Here is an 18,553-nt window from a genome sequence, read left to right as displayed (position 1 = left end):
AGAGGAAAGGACTGGGGGGGTGTGGGTGGTGGCAACTGAGATAAAAAGGGCAAGTTTTTGTTTCTGTGCAACATGTAATTAAGTCTTAACAGTAGAAGCTAATGTACAGATCACTATGAAGCTGTAGGTAAATGTAGAGGAAGAAGTAGCTGACCCATCTGTCCCTGGCAGTGTTCAAGGTCAGGCTGGACAGGGCAATCTGATCTAGTGGAAGGTGTTCCTGCCCATGGCAGGGAGGATGGAACTAGGTGGTCTTTAAGGTCCTTTCCGACTCAAATCACTCTATGATTCTATAATAATGCATGCTCCATAGAATACTATTCTATAGTAAGTATCAATGCTAGTACTGAATGCCACCTGTGAAACAGTAATTCCTTAGTTGTACATTCAAAAATATGTCTATGGTATCATTTTTGTGTGTTTTTTTTTGTTTTGTTTTTTAATGGAGTATGCCTTGCTAAATTGTCAATAATTCTCAATCTTCAGACTTTTATAAATAAAGATTTCAGTCTTTGAGTTTTAGACTTTTCACATTGCTACCCTCAGGCAATTACAACTTTTCCACAGGGCTTCTTCTTTCAGTGGATAAACTTTGTTTAGTGGAAGACTTCAGGAACTAGCAATGAAAGTATTATTACATTATATTTTTAGTCATTTGGTGCAGCCATGATGTGATTTGCACATGCCTAAACGTTCCATCTTAAAACCTGAGAAATGTTTGCAGAAATGATATGTGATTTGTGTAATTATATTAAGATGCCTCACTTGCTTCTGTTTTCAAATGAAGACTGTCTAGAGCACTTCTCTTCCAAGAGGCTGGCTGAAATTAGTTTTCAGAATAGCTGAGAAAATAGGACTAAGGTGTCAGTAATCATCAGATATTTCACTAACTTGGTGAGATTAAACTTGCTTTTTGCACAGGTTTTAATGATTTTTTTATGTACAAATCTCATTAATTATTTCTTCTCAGGGCATTCTGGGGAGGAATAACGCCATACACCAGTGTATGCTGGGGGTGACTGACTTGAAAGCAACTTTACTGAGAAGGACTTGGCAGTTCTGGTGGGCACTGAAGTGACAATAAGCAAGCAGTGTGTCTGTGTGGCAAAGACGACCAGCAATATGCTTAGCTACCTTGAGAGCACTGTCAGCAGGTTGAGGGAGTTTTTCCTCACCCCTGTTCAGTGACTCCAGTGGAGGACTACAAAAGCTATTAAAGCCTTAGAGAATCTATCATGTGGGGAGAGGCTGAGAGCAGGGACTGTTTAGCCTGGAGAGGGGAAGGCAGAGAGGCTTAAGGGAGAGGTCTTACTAATGCGTGTAAAAGACACTATAAAAGATGTGGGGTGAACAAAGAAGAGAGCCAGACTTCTACCAGTGATATGCAGTAACAGAACAAGAGGCAATTCAAAATCTGATTGAACATATAATCTTGGGCATCTTGCTGTAGGTAAACCTGCTTTGAGCAGAGAAGTCTAGATAATCCTCAGAGATCTCTTCCAACCTCTATAATCTTATGTGGGAAAAATAAAATGTATCTCTGTCATTTTCCTTGTTCCTTTTTTTTTTTTTAAGAGAAATTGCTGTTAGACTTCACTCACATGGATATTTTGCTCTTGAATTCTGTTTTGTTCTGGTACGAGTGATATTTAGGTGAATGTGTAGTAGATGCCTCCTTCAATGAGCCTTAGAAACTGAAAAGTGGATGACATTTTGGTGGCGAGACTTCTTTATAGATACCTAAACTACTATCAGAGTCTACTTTCCTGTCCAGTCTTCAAATATCTCTGCCATGCTCACAAGCTGTGTTTTCTCAAGAGTTTCTAATTAGAATTAGCCATAGATCTAACTTCTATAGGTGTGTGGGACATGTCACTATTGTCGCAGTTGTCACTGATACATAAGCACATTTTATTTAGATTCTCCAACTGTTGCCCCAGAGTGAACATTTTTTATGTGCTTGATACATTTGTGCATGCATCTCAGTTGTGTTTAGAGCTGAGTGCTATAAAAAAGCAAAGGATGAACCAAAGCGTTGTAGTTTTTCTCGTCTACTACTACCTAGAGTTGTTGGTTATAGTTATTAACATCTCCCAATGTATCAGAATGAAATATAAATACTTAAACAAGGTGCCCAATTCTACTAGTCCAGTTCTATGGATATTTTCCTAACCAGGTTGGGAAGTGGGGTTATAAAACACTCTCAAATGAGTAGCAAAGGAATGCGGAAAGGCAGATTTTAAAATGTTAATTGTTATGTAAATATGTAATTGAGAAATGTTGCCCAAACTTCTGGTCTTCTGTAAACCAGGTCTGCTGCAAAAACACAGTAAGGCCATAGAAGCTCTTCAGATATCTTGTCTGCTGCTGCCACCAGAAAATCGGAAAAGACTACAGCTGTTGGTGAGGATGATGGCAAGAATTAGCTTGAACAAGGATTTACCACCTCTTTCTGAATCAGTGAGGACGAGAACCTTGGTACGTATAGTCTATAAGGCAAAAGGTCTAGACAAGGCTTGCGGAGTAGCATAGATAAACGATTCTGTGCATTCTCTGTGGAGAATGTGTGCAAAATACAGTTTGCTTGTTTAAAGAATAGTTTGTCTATTCCAGTTATCAAAATTCTAGAAAGCTACTCTGAATTTGAATAAATTGGGATTTCTTGGTCAGTTTTGAACAAATGAATTTGCTCAGAATTTGGAGGTTTCCTTGTCTTTCAAAATTAAATTGTCACCTATTTCCCTGTTAAAGTTAAAAAAAAAATTACAGTAGATAATGTTTCTAGTGTTCTTCATCACTGCAGACAGTGTGAGAGAGAAACAGACTGCCTGTTTCAGTCATAATTAGAAATATGCAGCTGAATGTTTTGATTTACTTGGTTTTAGCCATTTAAAAAAACATTCCTACCAGTTTATGTCAGTATTTTTCATCACTTTAACTACAGATTTTGACAAAGCCCTCAAAAGCTAATGCTCTTTCTGTAGGACTTCTTGTAGAGTTATCACTGAGGTTTGCACCAGCATGTTATTACAAAGTTATTAGGCACAACTTGGTAATTCTGACTGGCTAAGAACAGGTATTTATTTTGGTTAAAGTTTTTTGCAGGAAGGGCAGCAGAAAGCTAAGCTGTAGAGCCACTCCATAAAAATCCTATAGTAGCATGCGTAAATCTAAATCTGTTCCATAGCAATTAAGTTTTTAATTAAGCATGAATAGTACATTTTTTTGACTGCCAGGGTTATAATTTAATTTAACTGTAAATGGCCTTAGATTAAAATAATTATGTTTATCTAAATGTTATTTTTGGAAATGAATGTTTTACAGTCCAAGTATTTTGTACTAAGTTTTAATTCAGCAGTGTAGTCTATGGTATATGACAATCTTGATTGCTTTCCGTGTTTTTAATGTTAGAAGTGACTGGTGCACAGACAGAAAACTCTTGTAACTGAATGTTTGAGCATGAGTCTACATGAACTGATCCAGACCTGAAATTTGGGTTAATTTTAAAGTAACGGTATTATTTTTTTCTCCTCTGGTGCTTTAATTAAATTCCTGTGTTATTTTTAAAATCTCCAAAATATTTGTGCCCTGTTTAACTGGAAAAGCCATATAAAGTGGCTATTTGATGAAATCTTGAGAATAAAATTTAATTCAGTCATTATAATTCTAAAGATTATGTATATGAGGCAAGAGCCATCTTCAGTCCACTCAGATCATAATACTTTTTTCTTTCCCCACCTCTCCCAATATTGACGTTTTGGAAGTATTGAAGTATTCTGCTGTCAAACTCTTTTTTTATAAAAAATCAGTTTTTAAATACATCCTGATTCCCTATTACCAAACAGAAAAATATACAGTAATCTTGTGATTTAGTTTTCTGTTGTCTTGTTTATTTTTTTTTTTCCTCAGATGGTTCAGACATTTTCCCGTTGTATTCTCTGCTCAAAGGATGAAATGGACTTGGATGAACTGCTTGCTGCTAAACTAGTATCTTTTCTCATGGACAATTATCAAGAGATCTTAAGTGTTCCCATCGCCTTAAAATCTTCTATAGAAGAGCATGTTGTAAATCTCCAGAGAGTCCAAGTAGGTGTCTAGAGAAAAAAGCCTCTTATACCTCTGCTTCTAGGTAAAATCTATCCTTTCTGCTCTGAAGTTTGACAGTTGTTAAAGACTTTGTTCTGAATCTGCTAGATTATGAATTGCTTATTAATTTTGACTGCTGATATTAAAACATAACTATGTATTTAAATGAAAATAAGTAGACTTTGAATAGTTTAGAGCCAAGAACTCTTAAATATGTTTTCTGTCAGTCAACATTATCTTCTCCATAGAATGGGCAAGCTATGGTTGTGGTAGTAAAGAAAACTGTGGATGGTTAATAAGTATTTCCATTAACGTTCTGATTTTCTTTTAGAGCCATCCTTATTTGCTCAGCATTTTAATCTTTGTTTCCTGATACCATACTTCCTTTTGTTCAAAGCCGCTTTCCAGTTCTTTCTTCTTTAATTGCTACTGAAAACCTAATTTTTAACTTATTTCAAGAGTTAAAAGGCTTCATTTATGTCCTGTTTTTTGACTTACTAGAACTCAACTAGTGCAAGAGATAGAAGGTTCAATTTAGGGTCTTTATTCCATATCTTTTCTACTTAATGACTTCAGGTGATTAAGCCAGTTTTGCTGCTCTTTTTTCACTCTTTCTTCAGATAAAATATGCTGGAGCTGATACTGATGTAAATTTTCCTCCGTCATTTTGCCACCAAATCAGTACAGATGAATTTGAATACCAAAGAGCAACTGGCTCTCAAGAACCACTGGCAGCTTTATTGGAAGAAATCGCAATGAATAAAGAAATATCTGTGAAAGATAAGAAGAAGAAGCTTAAGCAAGTAAATAAAAATTCCTCTACAGTCTTTAATTTTAATTTTAAAATCTTTATTAAGTTTTAGACAAGTAGTCCTTTAGAGAAGTACTGTGATTTAAAAATAGTAGGTACTCTTGGGGATGTCAAACTTAATCGTTTGGAATAAAGGTACTGTGATCCATAACCCATATTAGAAAATATCACCTAATTTTCTATGTAGAGGTATAGAAGTTTGAGTAAATTCTTCATTTAACTTGATGTACTTTTCTAGTTTCAGAAATCTTACCCTGAAGTGTATAGAGTACGATTTCCTACGCCTGAAACTGAAGCTGTGCTATTTCCAGAAAAAACTAAACAGAAACCACCAATACTGAGGTGGGCTTTAAAAAAGCCCTTTCAACCATTTCACCGAACCAGAAGCTTTCGGATGTAAAAGATTTGAAACATACCAATGGACCAAATCAGAGCACATTATCAATGGATCTTATGCCAAAGGAACCTGAGCAGCATGCAGTTACTAAAAAAAACTATTGGGGATACTGTTGAAATGGTAGAAATGATCGAAAGAGGGAAGTATTGAGGTGGTAGAAATGTGAGCCGTTTCAGTATTTTTGTAAATAATTTTGAAATGTCTGTTATTTTAAAAACAAAAACTCAAGGGGATTAATCTACATGTGTGGTAAAGTACACTTGCTGTAGTTTTGACCATCATCTCAAGGTCTAAATGTATTGTGTAATGTGTTGTTGGTAACTAGTCAACAGCATTATTATTATATTTCTTTTCCACCCTGAAAACTAGTCTCTTGCATAGACTAGCCTGTGTTTGTTCACATGTAACTTGAGGAATTAATTTGCTGTACATGCTTGAGTAAGTACGAAACACTGGATTTTGTTTTGCTGTTGTACACCTTAGTGTTCTTTACAGTTTTCCAAAATAAATCTTATATAAAACCTCATTTCTAATTTTCTGATTCATATGATGCATTACACCTTCAGTCAACCGCTACTGAAATTCCATTAACTTCCAAAGTGCTGACTCATTCTTTTAAGCAACCCTGTCTTTTCCCATGTGCTGCTTCTAAACATTGTTTTACAAAATTGGATGCAGATTTTACTAGAAAATACAACAGATTTTATTAGAAAAATCTGAAACCTTGGATTTTTTCTGGAAATGGAGTTTAAATATTGAATTGACTTTGAAGCACATGTGCCTTTATTAGTTTTATTTGTTTTGCATTATAAAATCTGCTGTACCTGTAATTTGACTGTGCATCTCACTTGATTGACAGCACTTTTGAGCTATTAATGCATTACCATTTTCCTATATTTACTTGTGGTGGTTTCATGTTATCCATTAGAGACTTAAAGAGCAGCATTTCATACCTTAGTGAATGTCAGAGTAGTCTATGCAGGAGAGCAGACAGCTGACATCTCAACAAATTCCCATCTTGACATTCTAGTAGGCAATATGGTGGTGACTATCCTGTAATGCAATATTGACAGTATTTTCACTTTGCTAACCTTCCAACCAGTCAATAAGCCTTAAGATGTATGTTACATCTTTTTCTTACGCAAAATTGATACAAAAGGGGTACACTTTCCCTTTCAAATAATAAGGAAATATTAAAATTAATTCTAAAGTAGTCTGAGGCCACCTCTTACCTTTTGTACTAGGTCTTCAAGGGTGACATAACCTTTTAGATGTGTCTTAGTATTCTGTGTATGCTTTGACTATGACTGGACTACTCATATATGGTAATTTGGTGGCAGCACTAATCCATGAAGTATAATAATAAGTAAGGCTAGATGGAAAGCAAGTATTGTATAAAAGTGGAAACTTACTCTAGAAAAGTACTCTAACACATCAGTTCCTAAATTGCAGAGAAGTAGAAGTTAATTTGTTTTCCATTGGAAACAATTTCACTGCCTGCCAATAAACCTTCTAATGTTATGTTGAATTTTGCCCCATTGTTACTTTTTGAAAATGTGTAGCCTTCCTTGAGTCTATTTTAGACAGTAATTAGAGCTTACCCATTAGTTTCCATGAGAAGTTGAAGATGTCATGTTTCTGTGGATCAATTGCACTTTTCTTTCAAAGAATTATTTCCTCAACTGTGTTTAAGTAAAGAAAAGTAAGTCCATTTGCTCACAATTCCCCAGCCTGTGAAAAATACTACCACAAAATCCTCTAAAATCTTGAAGGGACTGTAGGGAGGGATCATAATTTCACAGACTGAGTTTTAATTGTTGCCCTATCTTGGAAGACACTTAAGAAAGCTTATTTTAGTAATAGGACACATGTAACTATGGCCGCTGCTTACTGCTCTTCCTAGTCTCGTAACTAAACCAACTGCAAATATGCAAGACTAGTATGATTTGAACACAAAAGTGCCTATTAATTTCAGGGTGTGGATTAGGAAAAAAAACCCTTGAAAACTAGCTCAGAGAAGACTATGTACTTCATGAAGTACCTTAGAAAAAAACACAGGTTCTGTATCTAAGGTGTAGTCAATAGAGTTTTAATATTAACTCTCAGGAATTCAGCCTGTACCTCTGTTAAAACCCTGTGATGTCTTGATGTTGTTAGGACTGAACAACATGGGTACTGTTTGGTCTAATTCCCCTTGAACTGTGAGGACCACAAGCCAAATATTCTTTTGCTTAACCAAGTGGCTATTTTCTGAAGAGGCTCATAAATGGATTGCTAGCTGACATTCTTGTAAAGCACGTGGAAGACTCAAAGGTAGATGTTTCAGCTGCTTTTTCAGCCTATGACATCTAGGAGGAGCTTCTGCCATACCCATCTGTAAGCTCATATGTAAGTAGGACCTATTTCTTGCTAAATTTGGACAATGCTGTTAACTCTTTTGCACTGGAAATTCTAGTGTAATGCTGCTCGCTGTCATGGTACTGTTAGGTTTTTTGGACAAGGTCTTTGAATAAAAACTTCTGTTTTGTGGGGGTGCTCATTTGGTTTTGCATGGGATTTTTTGTTTTAGGGTTTCTTTTGCTTTGTTATGCTCTTAGTAGAGCAACCTCTATTTTATCTTACTCCTTAGCCTACCTTATTTATAATATCTCTCCTGACCTACTGTTTCCTAGAGACAACTTTGCACCAGCATTTCCTGGAAGAGGGAAGAACAGTATTTATCTTCCTTTCTTGAGAAGGGATCTTAACATACCTTTTTTTTGCTAATTGTTACACTGTTTTCTTTCCCTGCATGACAGTTTGCTCCAGCTCCTAAATTAACAATCGGTCATCTGGAAAACCTTTCAGTTCACATGTCTCTGTTTCTACTGTAGACCTCTGATGTTATTTTGGTAATAGGTTCTGTTTTAGTTGCTAATACATGAAAATTACTAAATTACTCATACTTTGTATGAAGTCTGTTTAACTCACCTGATTCATCAGTATTGAGATATCAGTTGTTTATACTTATGACTAGAGAATGATTCATGACTGATGTTATTTTCTGAAGCTGTTTTCAGATGTTACTTCACTTCATATTGGAGAAGCTTATTCAAAATCTGTGTGATCTCATTTCATTCTACTAAGTGGATTATAGTACAGCTATGCACCCAGGACACTATTTATCTTCTCTTTCTATATGAATCGTTTTTGAGGAATGTTTCATTCTACTGTCTGTAAAAGGGGTTGAAAATATTCACTAAGTATAAACGTATAAAATAATGTGAAGTAAGTCCTTAATGAGTTGCTGTTTGGGTGCCTAACTTCCATTTAATTTTAAGAAGGTAATTAAATAACATAAGGGAGATGCTCAAGTCTATGTTTAAAAAGGAAGCTAGTACATCTTTGTGAATACTTTTCTAAAAGTAATTGAAAGAGGCAGGGTATTAAAACAGTATTGATTAGGGACAGTGGTTTTCAATCTCATCACTTTTTTGGAACAGGTGTCGAAAGCTGCCTGAAAAGATCTCTTGCTTGTCCTGACAAAAGCAGAGAAATAACAGAGAATAATTTAGAATAATACAAATAGATAATCGCAAATGTGTCTGATGGCAAAACAGTGGAAAAACTGATAGAGAATTTTACTGGGAAAACCTAAAGCACAGTAATAGAGCTAAAGATATGTCAATGCACTGTTTTAATTCTTAATAGAGAGTATAACATCTTGCATGGCATGCTTATTTTTGTTACTGATGGGGATAAACTGACAACAGATTTTGGTCCTATTTGGTGTTTTATGGTTTCCTTGGAAGTACTGATGGAGCCATGGATATGGCTGAAATTTGTGTCTACAATAGGCTTTTTATGGGATTTCTTTTAATAGCATCTGAAAAAAGTATTCTTGGATGATGTCAGTAAGTGGTTAAGAACTGCTAAATGTTAAATGTAGGCACAAGGGAATCATGATGGAGATGCTCTTTATGGGTTTTTACGGGAAAACAGTATTAGATTTTTCTATCAGCCAGTGTTTTCCTTAAGGATGTAAAAAAAAAACCCAACAAAACTCAAAATAACACTTGGCATAATTAGGTAATATTATTAGAGTTTTCAGACCTCAGTAATAACAGAAACATTAATATGGAACAGTGCAGGTTGAAAATTATTTCAAACATGTTCACTTCAAAGTTATACGTCTGAGAACAAGTTATGTAGGTCATGGAAGGGAAAAAAAAAAAGAGAAGGAAAGACTCTGTTCTGGAAAACTACAGCTCTGTAAAAGGTGTCTCCCACAGCGAACAAGGCTTCCTGACATTAGGCGAAGGGCTAATGTGGTTCTTGAAGGTCTAAATTGGAGGTTGTTACATAAAATCAGCTGACTCATCTTGTGTGACATCAAGACTGACTGACACTGAAACATTGCAGTTTTTGCAGCTTTTATAAAACTGTAGATGATGCAAGGAGAGTATTTGGAATTATTGCCTTAAACTGAGAGTTTGCATTACTTCAGTCTTTCCCATTTATGGGAAACAAGAACAGGAGGTCACTCGGTTATCTTGAAGTACTTACACTGGTAAGCAACAAAGACTTGAGTTAAGAAGGGAGTAATACTCAGTGGGTGGAAGATGGAGCTGGATATGTTGGGCTTTTTTTATGTTGAAAGTACTGAATGATAGGAATGTGATGAATTTTGACTTTTCCTGGTGTCTTCAGAGGAAAATCTCTGGTGGATATTTACTGAAACCCAAGTCATAGAGCTCAGGACTAGGTGAATAGAGAGGAAGTATAATGACTGTATAATGTGATACGTGGAAGACTGGACAAAATCTCAGGACTACACAGTCCTCACATGATTTGGATTTTCACATGCGAGTCACACACCTGGTTGAAGTCATTATATTCAGTCAGTGATGTGATATTCAGGAGGTGATGTGAAACAGTTCATGTGTCAGTCCTCTTGATTTTTGAGGCAACTAAAGAAAACAGCATTTGTTACTTTTGTTCTTCAGCCAAATCCCAGTGAATATAGCAAAGAGAGGTCACCTCCGGAGTTGCCAGGACACAGCTGAATCTAGGGACAATGAAAATCAACTCTGCTCTGCCCTGCCCAGCTCTGGTGAGGGAGGGTGAGGCATGTCTCTTGTGTGCTGCAGTGGCTTTGCCTGGGATTGAGAGAGAGAATAAAATACATAGAAATGTAATCTGGTTTGAATTATAGTAATACAGTCATTGCTGCTTCATGATCCAAGTAGGTATTTTGAAATGTATGTCTTAGTCTTGCTTTCAGTTTTGGTTTTGGTTTGATTTGGTTTTGGTTTTTTGTTTTTTCGTTGGTTTTTGTTTAGCCTGGGATTATGTGGTCATATTCGTATCTAGTAAAGACAACTCTTGAGCATCTGGAGCAGCCTCAAGCACCTCTTGTTTTAGCATTAGCTTAAGGCTATCTCTAGCTACTTCCTTCTGTGATTTTTTTTTTGTTTGTTTTATACTTTACAATTACGACTTGAAATCACTGCAAGGTTTTCTGAAACTTCAGTGGTGACTGAGAGAGAAGCTTCTGGCAATGATTTTCTGAGCTTGCTTGCTGAGAAGAGGAAGAACTGACCTTGGCACTTCTAGGCAGACTTCAAAGGTGAATAAAAGGCACAATGTAATATATGTACATGTCTGCAAAGCTTTCTTTTGTTTCTCTGTTTAACGTGAGTGCTTATTCATGTAAGGATCTGGCCTTGTGCAAGACTAAGATTTGCTATGTGATTTCAAACTTACATGAAGTGCTATCTTTTAAATTTGATATCATAAAAAACAGTAGTCTTAAATCCCGTAGCTAATCTTGTATTTAAATACTGGTAAGAGAATGAGTAGTGGGATTGTTAATTTCTTGTTTCTTATAATGACTTTCAGTATATTCACTATCTTGTCCCAGGAGACTCTGTGAAGATTAGTATGTTCTTTTAATGTTGAAATCTACGCAAAATATTTTGGGATGTTATGAAAAATTCCTTCCTTTTCTCTTCCATAATAATTACTTAATGTTTTGTGTATCAGTCTAGATGCTTGGCAATTTATGACCCAGCAGAGGTCAGCCTTGTGACATTTCAAATAACAAATACTCACAGAAAAGAAGTAGAGCCAAAGTTCTTATTATAAAAGCCTATGAAATTTTGTTTTATAAAATATATTCCTGCAATTCAGAATTGATGTGATATTACTGTGTTGTAACTAGACGTATGGCTTAAATATCTCAGAATAGTTACTCTTTATGTAATATGAATGTTTATTGTTTTGTGAAATTGTTAAAAGTTGTCTTAAATGTTAGTCACATTGGTATACTAAAATACCTACTCACTGATTTGAGTATTGTACTGTATTTCGTTGTATAGTTCAGTGAAAACATCAAGAGGGAACACGTGAAACTGGTGTTTAAATTGTACATGCTTCAGATTCACAGTGACCTCTTGAAGCAGTGTGTCTGTGTAACATTAACGATTGGGGCGGGGCAAGAAAAAGTGGGGAGGGAGGTTGGAAGAATAGGCAAGCGTTTCATCACTTCTTTCTGAGAGTCTATGAGAATAAAAGGAGTTGTTACCTTTCCATAAAAGAGCTTTTCCTTTATGATACTTAAAAAAGTGGAAGTTGGTGAAAGAAAGGAATATTCATAAACCAGGTCAGAAACACAAATTATTTGTCGCAGTGTAAAATACTATTCCGATGTTGCACCACAATGATGATAGAATGATCTGTCATGGTTTCTTTGATGTTAATAAGGGTCTAATTGTATATAAAGTTGATGATTTGGATTATAATCCTCATCAAGAACAGGGGTAGTCCTGTCTTAAGTTGGCTGGCTGCCCTGACTGCTTGGTTTGTAAGTTCAGTTTCAACTGGCAGACTCAACAGCAGCTGATGTAATTGCTCTGCTTTTCTTGAGCACAATCTTCTGTGTATGCTGGACCAGCCCTGAAGTAGTTTTACCCAGTTAAACAGTAGAACTGAATATGCAACAACAGCAATGTCAAGGCTGCGACTGAGCCTTCTGCAATAGAACATGCTTAAATGACTTGAGCATGACACTGGGAACTGGGAAAACATGTTGCCTTTTTTGTTCAGCCAGTTTTTCTGAACTTTGTGAAGATGTACTCCTTTATTGTTACTGCATTTTTGTATACTCTGAAGGTGTTTGTCAGACATTAAGAACATTGTGATGAGAACAATATTCTGAGCTTTTGGAGTAGCTGATAAAATCATATTCTGTGTCTTGCAGCAGCAAGGATGCAAGTAATCAACCACAGGAATAGAGACTGCTCTTTAATGCTTGCTTTTCTTTTAAAACTCTCTTCTCTCTCTTATTTATTTATTTTTAATTTTGCCTTCAAGGAGGTAAGATCAGACTGGAGCAACAGCAGCTACTGTTTCTATCTTTTGCAAAAGATGGTTACAAACCACTCAAAAACCTGCCAGACAAAGCATTATCTTACAGAAATGTTCTCCAATTAGAGAGAGAGGAAAATAAGAACTTTGTTAAATGAAGCCTTTCCTGAGATGGAAGCTTTTATTAGTGTGCTGTGACCAGAATGCTCTAACACCTTTTTTTTTGAATATGTTATTGAGGAAGCTTAATGTTTGTTATTTTCTGGAGAATAGGAAAGACAATGTATCAAGACAAAGAACCCTATTTAATGCTAATCAGCAACAGGGTATGTTTTTGTTCCTGTTCACTCTATTGAAATGGAAATAGTGTTGAATGCTTTGGGCATCCTGTGGGCTTAATAGTATGTGCTTATGTAATTAGACCTTAACCTAATAGGTATGCAAAAGAAAAGATATTGTGAATTAATGTTGCATAAATAACTCTCATTTTATGGTGCTTCTTAGCTCTGGAGTACTTGACTCTGCTGTCTTAACAGTCTCTCATTTAAAAGCATATTTTGTTCTTAACAGAATGGCATTTTAGTTGTTAAATAGGAACCCTAGATTTGTAAGCAATTTTTCTGTTTAATAAGCCTTCCTTAAACAATGAGAAACAAAAGTAAGTGCAGAAATAGGTGCTCTGAATAGAATCAGCTGAGGTCCAGATATACTGAAACTAATAAGACCAACTGAATTTAGACTATCTAAGTGGGAAAATCATAGATGTTTACACTGTGCCACCATGACACTTTATTGTGAGAACACAGTGCAGAAATGCCTGGTCTCATTTTGACAGAGAAGCCTGTTCCTCAAGGTGTCACAACAGGTATGTAAGTCTCCGCTGAAGTCTCTTCAGACTTTAGACATATGCATCCATAAAGGGTGTACAAACTTGACTCATCCATAAACTTACCTCAAACAAGTAATTCACGTGAATGGAAATACACATCACTTTTCAAGTTCTGGGCTGCTGTCTACAAAGCTTGTCCTAAACTTTCAAAAGATCTAAATGCTTTCACCCACTAAGTTACTCCTGAATTTCTACATGTCTGGGTTGAAAAAAAAAGCAACCAACAGCCAGTTTCTTTCCTTTCAAAATAACCATGGTAGATTGAGGCAGATAAACCACATGGCTATCAGAAAACAACACATTTGATAACATTTACTTTGTTTTCCTAGTTTGGGGTGAGGAGAGGTGTGGTGGGCTGACCCTGGCTGGGTGCTACGTGCCCACTAAATCTGCTCCATCACTCCCTCTCCTCAGCTGGACAGGGGAGGGAAAATATAATGAAAGGTTTGTGGGTTGAGATAAGGACAGGGAGAGATGACTCACTAATTACTGCCACAGGAAAACCAGACTCATTTCAGGGAAATTAATTTAATTTATTGCCAATCAAACCAGAGTAATGAGAAAAATATAAAACAAATCTTAAAACACCTTTCCTGCACACTTTTCTTCATATTGGACTCAACTTTACTCCTGGATTCTCTACATTCTCACTGCCAGTGGCATAGAGAGATGGGAAAGGTGATTGTGGTCAGTTTATCACATGCTAACTGCTGTTCCTTCCTCCTCACACTCCTCCCTTGTGCACTGCGGGGTCCCTCCCACAGCAGACAGTCCTGCTTGAACTTCTCCAACATGAGTCCCTCCCACAGGCTGCAGTTCTTCAAGCACTGCTCCGGCATCGGGCCCTTCCATGGGTGCATCCTTCAGGAACAGGCTGCTCCAGTGTGGGTCCCTTCCATGGGTGCAGTCCTTCAGGAACAGGCTGCTCCAGTGCGGGGCCCCCGTGGGGTCACAAGTCCTGCAGCAAACCTGCTCCAGCGTGGGCTCCTCTCTCTATGGGGCCACAGCTCCTGCCAGGAGCCTGCTCCAGAACAGGTTTCCCACAGGTCACAGCCTCCTCCAGGCATCGCCCTGCTCTGATGTGGGGTCCATGGGCTGCAGGAGGAGATGCAGGGAGAGATCTGCTCATCCATGGATCTCCATGTGCTTCAAGTGGAGATGTGCTCGTCCATGGACCTCCATGTGCTGCAGGGGCACAGCCTGCCTCACCGTGGGCTGCACAACGGGCTGCAGGGGAATCTCTGCTCCAGCACTGGAGCACCTCCTCCCCTCCTTCCCTACTGGCCTTGGTGTTTGCAGGGCTGTTTGTCACATATTGTCATCCTCTCTCTGGATGCAGCTGCACATTTACCCCACCCTCTCCTTCATTCTTAACTATGTTATCCCAGTGGTGCTACCACAGTTGCTGATGGGCTCTGCCTTGGCCGGTGGTGGGTCCATCTTGGATCCAGCTGACTTTGGCTCTTTCAGACATGGTGGAAGCTTCTAGGAATTTCTTGCAGAAGCTAGTCCCCTGCTACCAAAACGTTGCTGTATGAACCCAACACATGAGGCTTACATAACTCGAGAAAATGCAAGAGTAATTGTGCAAATCTGCACAGCAAGGTTGCACCATGTGTACTTAAGCAGGAACATGACATATTCAGACAGCTTGGTTTTGGAGAACAGAACATTCTATGATTGTAATCAGTACACCCTTTAAATTTTATAAAGGCTCTATTTTTGGTTTGTTTTGTTTTTTTTTTTTTTTTTTTTTAAAATGAGCTAAGAGTATGGAGTGGACTGCACAAATCATGTTTGACTTCCTGAAGATACAGCCTCACCTGTGAAGACTCTGTCCTCTGGGAAATGCCTGTTTCAGTTTCTTTAACTCAAATGGGTCTTTTTACAGGATAGACTACTAAGAGGGATTTTTTCTTGCTTAGAGATAAATAGGCTCAAATTTTCCTTTGACTTCCTTTTGTAGCTTTCTTTTCATTAATAATAGGTCTACTACTGTGATGATATGCAGGTTAACTCAGTGTGAAATAGTAATCATAGAATGGTTTGGGGTGGAAAGGACCTTAAGATAATCTAGTTCCAACCCCCCTGCCATGAGCAGGGACACCACACACTAAACTATGTCGCCCAAGGCTCTGTCCAGCCTGGCCTTGAACACTGCCAGGGTTGGAGCATTCACAACTTCCTTGGGCAACCCATTCCAGTGCCTCACCACCCTCACTGTAAAGAACTTCTGCCTTATATCTAACCTAAACTTCCCCTGTTTGTTTGAACCTGTTACCCCTTGTTCTACCACTACAGTCCCTGATGAAGGTTCCCTCTCCAGCACCCTTCTAGGCCCCCTAAATATTTGTACTTACCATGGCTGTGCTCATTTTCCCAGTTAGGAAAGAAAAAGCAGGAAGTCAAGGCTTGTGCTGGGGATGCTGTTTTACTGCATGATTTCCCAAACTATTCTGCATGTTTGGTTGATAATTCTGTTTGAACATACTCAAAATATCTGTGAAATATCAGTCTATATCAAGTAACTAACGATTATTCTAGACAACCTGTTTGCTCAAAGTATAAATAATTTTTTGGTAGGTTTTGGTTCCTATGATGTCAGAAAATAGAATCAAAGCAAAAAGTTTTATGCTACTTAATGCCAAATGTGTAAGTAAAGATACAAATACTTTTGATTTATAACATCTGAAGAAACTTTCTTCACCCATCTAGAAAGTTTTATTTAATCAAATTCAACTTTATTCCAATTTTATTTTGACAAACACTGCAATATCAAAATACTATTGTTAGCTGGCTTCCGTTAAGGAAACACCTTTGTGTTTGGAAGGTTGGAATAAAATATTCTTAGATGTAATATCGCTTTTGTAATATTTTCTTATGGTTTCTGATTCTTGTTAATGAAGAAAACTATTGCCTGAAACTATGAAAATGACACTTAGAGGCAGAGTTGTTGAGAAAGCTTGGCAGGCTAATTATTCGTATTTAAGTTGGAATCATTATATGTAACTTCAACTAAATAAAAGCTAAATCCCAACTGAATTCCTTTTTATTGCCATTTTCAGGGGAGTACTTGTCTCCTGTGTTTTGAGATGAATTGTTTTCAGAAAGTGTCTGTATTGCACTGTGGATATAACAAAACTGTAGATAAAATTTATCAACCTGGTACCTTTTTCTCTCATGAGATGCCACCTGCAGCACCGCATCCAGGTCTGGGGCCCACAACACAGGAGGGGCATGGAGCTGCTTGAGTGAGTCCAGTGGAAGGTCACAAAGATGCTTAGAGGGCTAGAGCACCTCTCCTATGGAGACAGGCTGAGAGCGGTGGGCTTGTTCAGCCTGGAGAAGAGAAGGCTCAGGGGAGGCCTTAGGGCAGCTTCCAGTACCTAAAGGGGCTACAAAGGTGGAGAGGGGCTTTTTACAAGGGCATGTAGGGATAGGGCTAGGACGAATGGCCTTAAACTGGGAGAGACTGGATTTAGATTAGACACTAGAAAGAAATTCTTTACTATGAGGGTGGTGAGATGCTGGCACAGGGTGCCCAGAGAAGCTGTGGCTGCCCCATCCCTGGCAGAGTTCAAGGCCAGGTTGGACGGGGCTTTGAGCAACCTGGTCTAGTGGAAGGTGTCTCTGCCTGTGGCAGGGGGTTGGAACTAGATGAGCTTTAAGTCCCTTTCAACCCAAACCATTTTGTTATTCTGTTTTTAGGAAGCCAAATGTAGATAAGGCTGCTGCACTCTATAAAATGCTACATTTAATTTGACATGTAACATGGGTTAAAGTTAAAGAAACATATCTTTCAAAGCAGTATGCAAGCCTGCAGGGAGTCATGGAGATGTACTCAGATTTCTGGCCTGCTGAGAAGCCCTTGCTGTCACGATTTTTGCTAGGACTGTTATTAATGCTTTCTTAACTCAAAGCTATGACTGTCTCATCATTGTATTATATGAAATACCTATTTTGAAGAGAGGACATTTTAAAGGCTAGCTGACTTGAAATTTTTGAAGAAACCATTAATCCAAATTTAGGTTTACAGTGTTTTGTATACGATATTCATGAGCTTTCTTGTATATTTAAATTGGAAAAATCTTAGTAAAGCTGAACTGTAGACATATATTTAAAGAAAGGAAGTGATAATCCTACATTACTTATGAGATAAATAAGATGCTATCATGTTTTAAAGAGTATACTTAGAAGTTTAGAAGTATACTTAGGGAGAAATGAAAGACTTGAAAAGAAATTTTGTGTTCTGAAATTTTCTCTGATTCTCAATACTTATCTGTGAAAGAAGTGGTGTGTCATACAAGCATAAAGGGATTTTTTTCAAGATAGGGCAAAACCAACTTGACACAGGAATCATGATAAAAAGAATACAGAGCCATGAAATAACTTCAGGGAAGTAAAGAAAAAATTGCATATTTATATAAAATCCCTGTTTAAATAGGAGACATTAAGCAGTCAAGGATGCAGGAGGGACACTGACCTCAAAAGTTTTTGAATGATAAATGTAACATGCAGAGGAAATTATTTTATTTTTTTTTTATTTCAGCTTATTACTCCTGGCAAAATGAAGGTCAACGCAGAAACAGGGATAAATTGCCCTGAGAGGACAGAGGCATGGTAAGAACTTTAATTCTCTTGTTCTGCATGGACAGAAAATTAGTAAGAAAATGAAAACTGTACAAATAATGGTTCACAGCATACCATTAAAATTTTGCCCTAAAGCTTTGGCTCATGGGGTGCTCTGTTGATATCTAAGAGTAGGAAAGACTAGTGCACTGCTGACTGAGGGCGCTCATGTGTAGTGTTCGCATAGGAGGGGTAGGTGTCTGATGTCACTGATTGCTAGACACAGGGAGCACATATACCTCTCTTCTTTGCATACCTGTGGTGGGTTACTTCAGGAATTTCAGTCATACTTGATTTTTATTTAGAAATTGAAAAAAAAAATTGCCTGCTGCCATCCAGCCAAGATGAAGGATTTGCCCTAATGCTTGAGGAGGTGAGGTATCTTGACAATAAT

General features: G+C 37.5%; 1 protein-coding gene across 1 annotated transcript in view; it reads left to right on the top strand.

Annotated features, from left to right (window-relative positions):
* The window catches only part of DEPDC1B (DEP domain containing 1B), a gene marked incomplete at its 5' end in the record, with an annotated part of 19,545 nt that extends 14,248 nt beyond the window's left edge, over positions 1 to 5,297 (top strand). The window contains 4 exons of the mRNA XM_010024835.1: positions 2,312 to 2,478; positions 3,910 to 4,086; positions 4,707 to 4,889; positions 5,136 to 5,297. Coding sequence (XP_010023137.1) covers positions 2,312 to 2,478; positions 3,910 to 4,086; positions 4,707 to 4,889; positions 5,136 to 5,297 — 689 coding nt within the window. The remainder of the gene's footprint in view (positions 1 to 2,311; positions 2,479 to 3,909; positions 4,087 to 4,706; positions 4,890 to 5,135) is intronic.
* Positions 5,298 to 18,553: the final 13,256 nt, after the last annotated feature.

Source organism: Nestor notabilis, unplaced genomic scaffold (genome assembly GCF_000696875.1).
Source record: "Nestor notabilis isolate BGI_N333 unplaced genomic scaffold, ASM69687v1 scaffold7812, whole genome shotgun sequence".
NCBI lineage: Eukaryota > Metazoa > Chordata > Aves > Psittaciformes > Psittacidae > Nestor > Nestor notabilis.
This window is presented reverse-complemented; position numbering and strand designations above follow the sequence as displayed.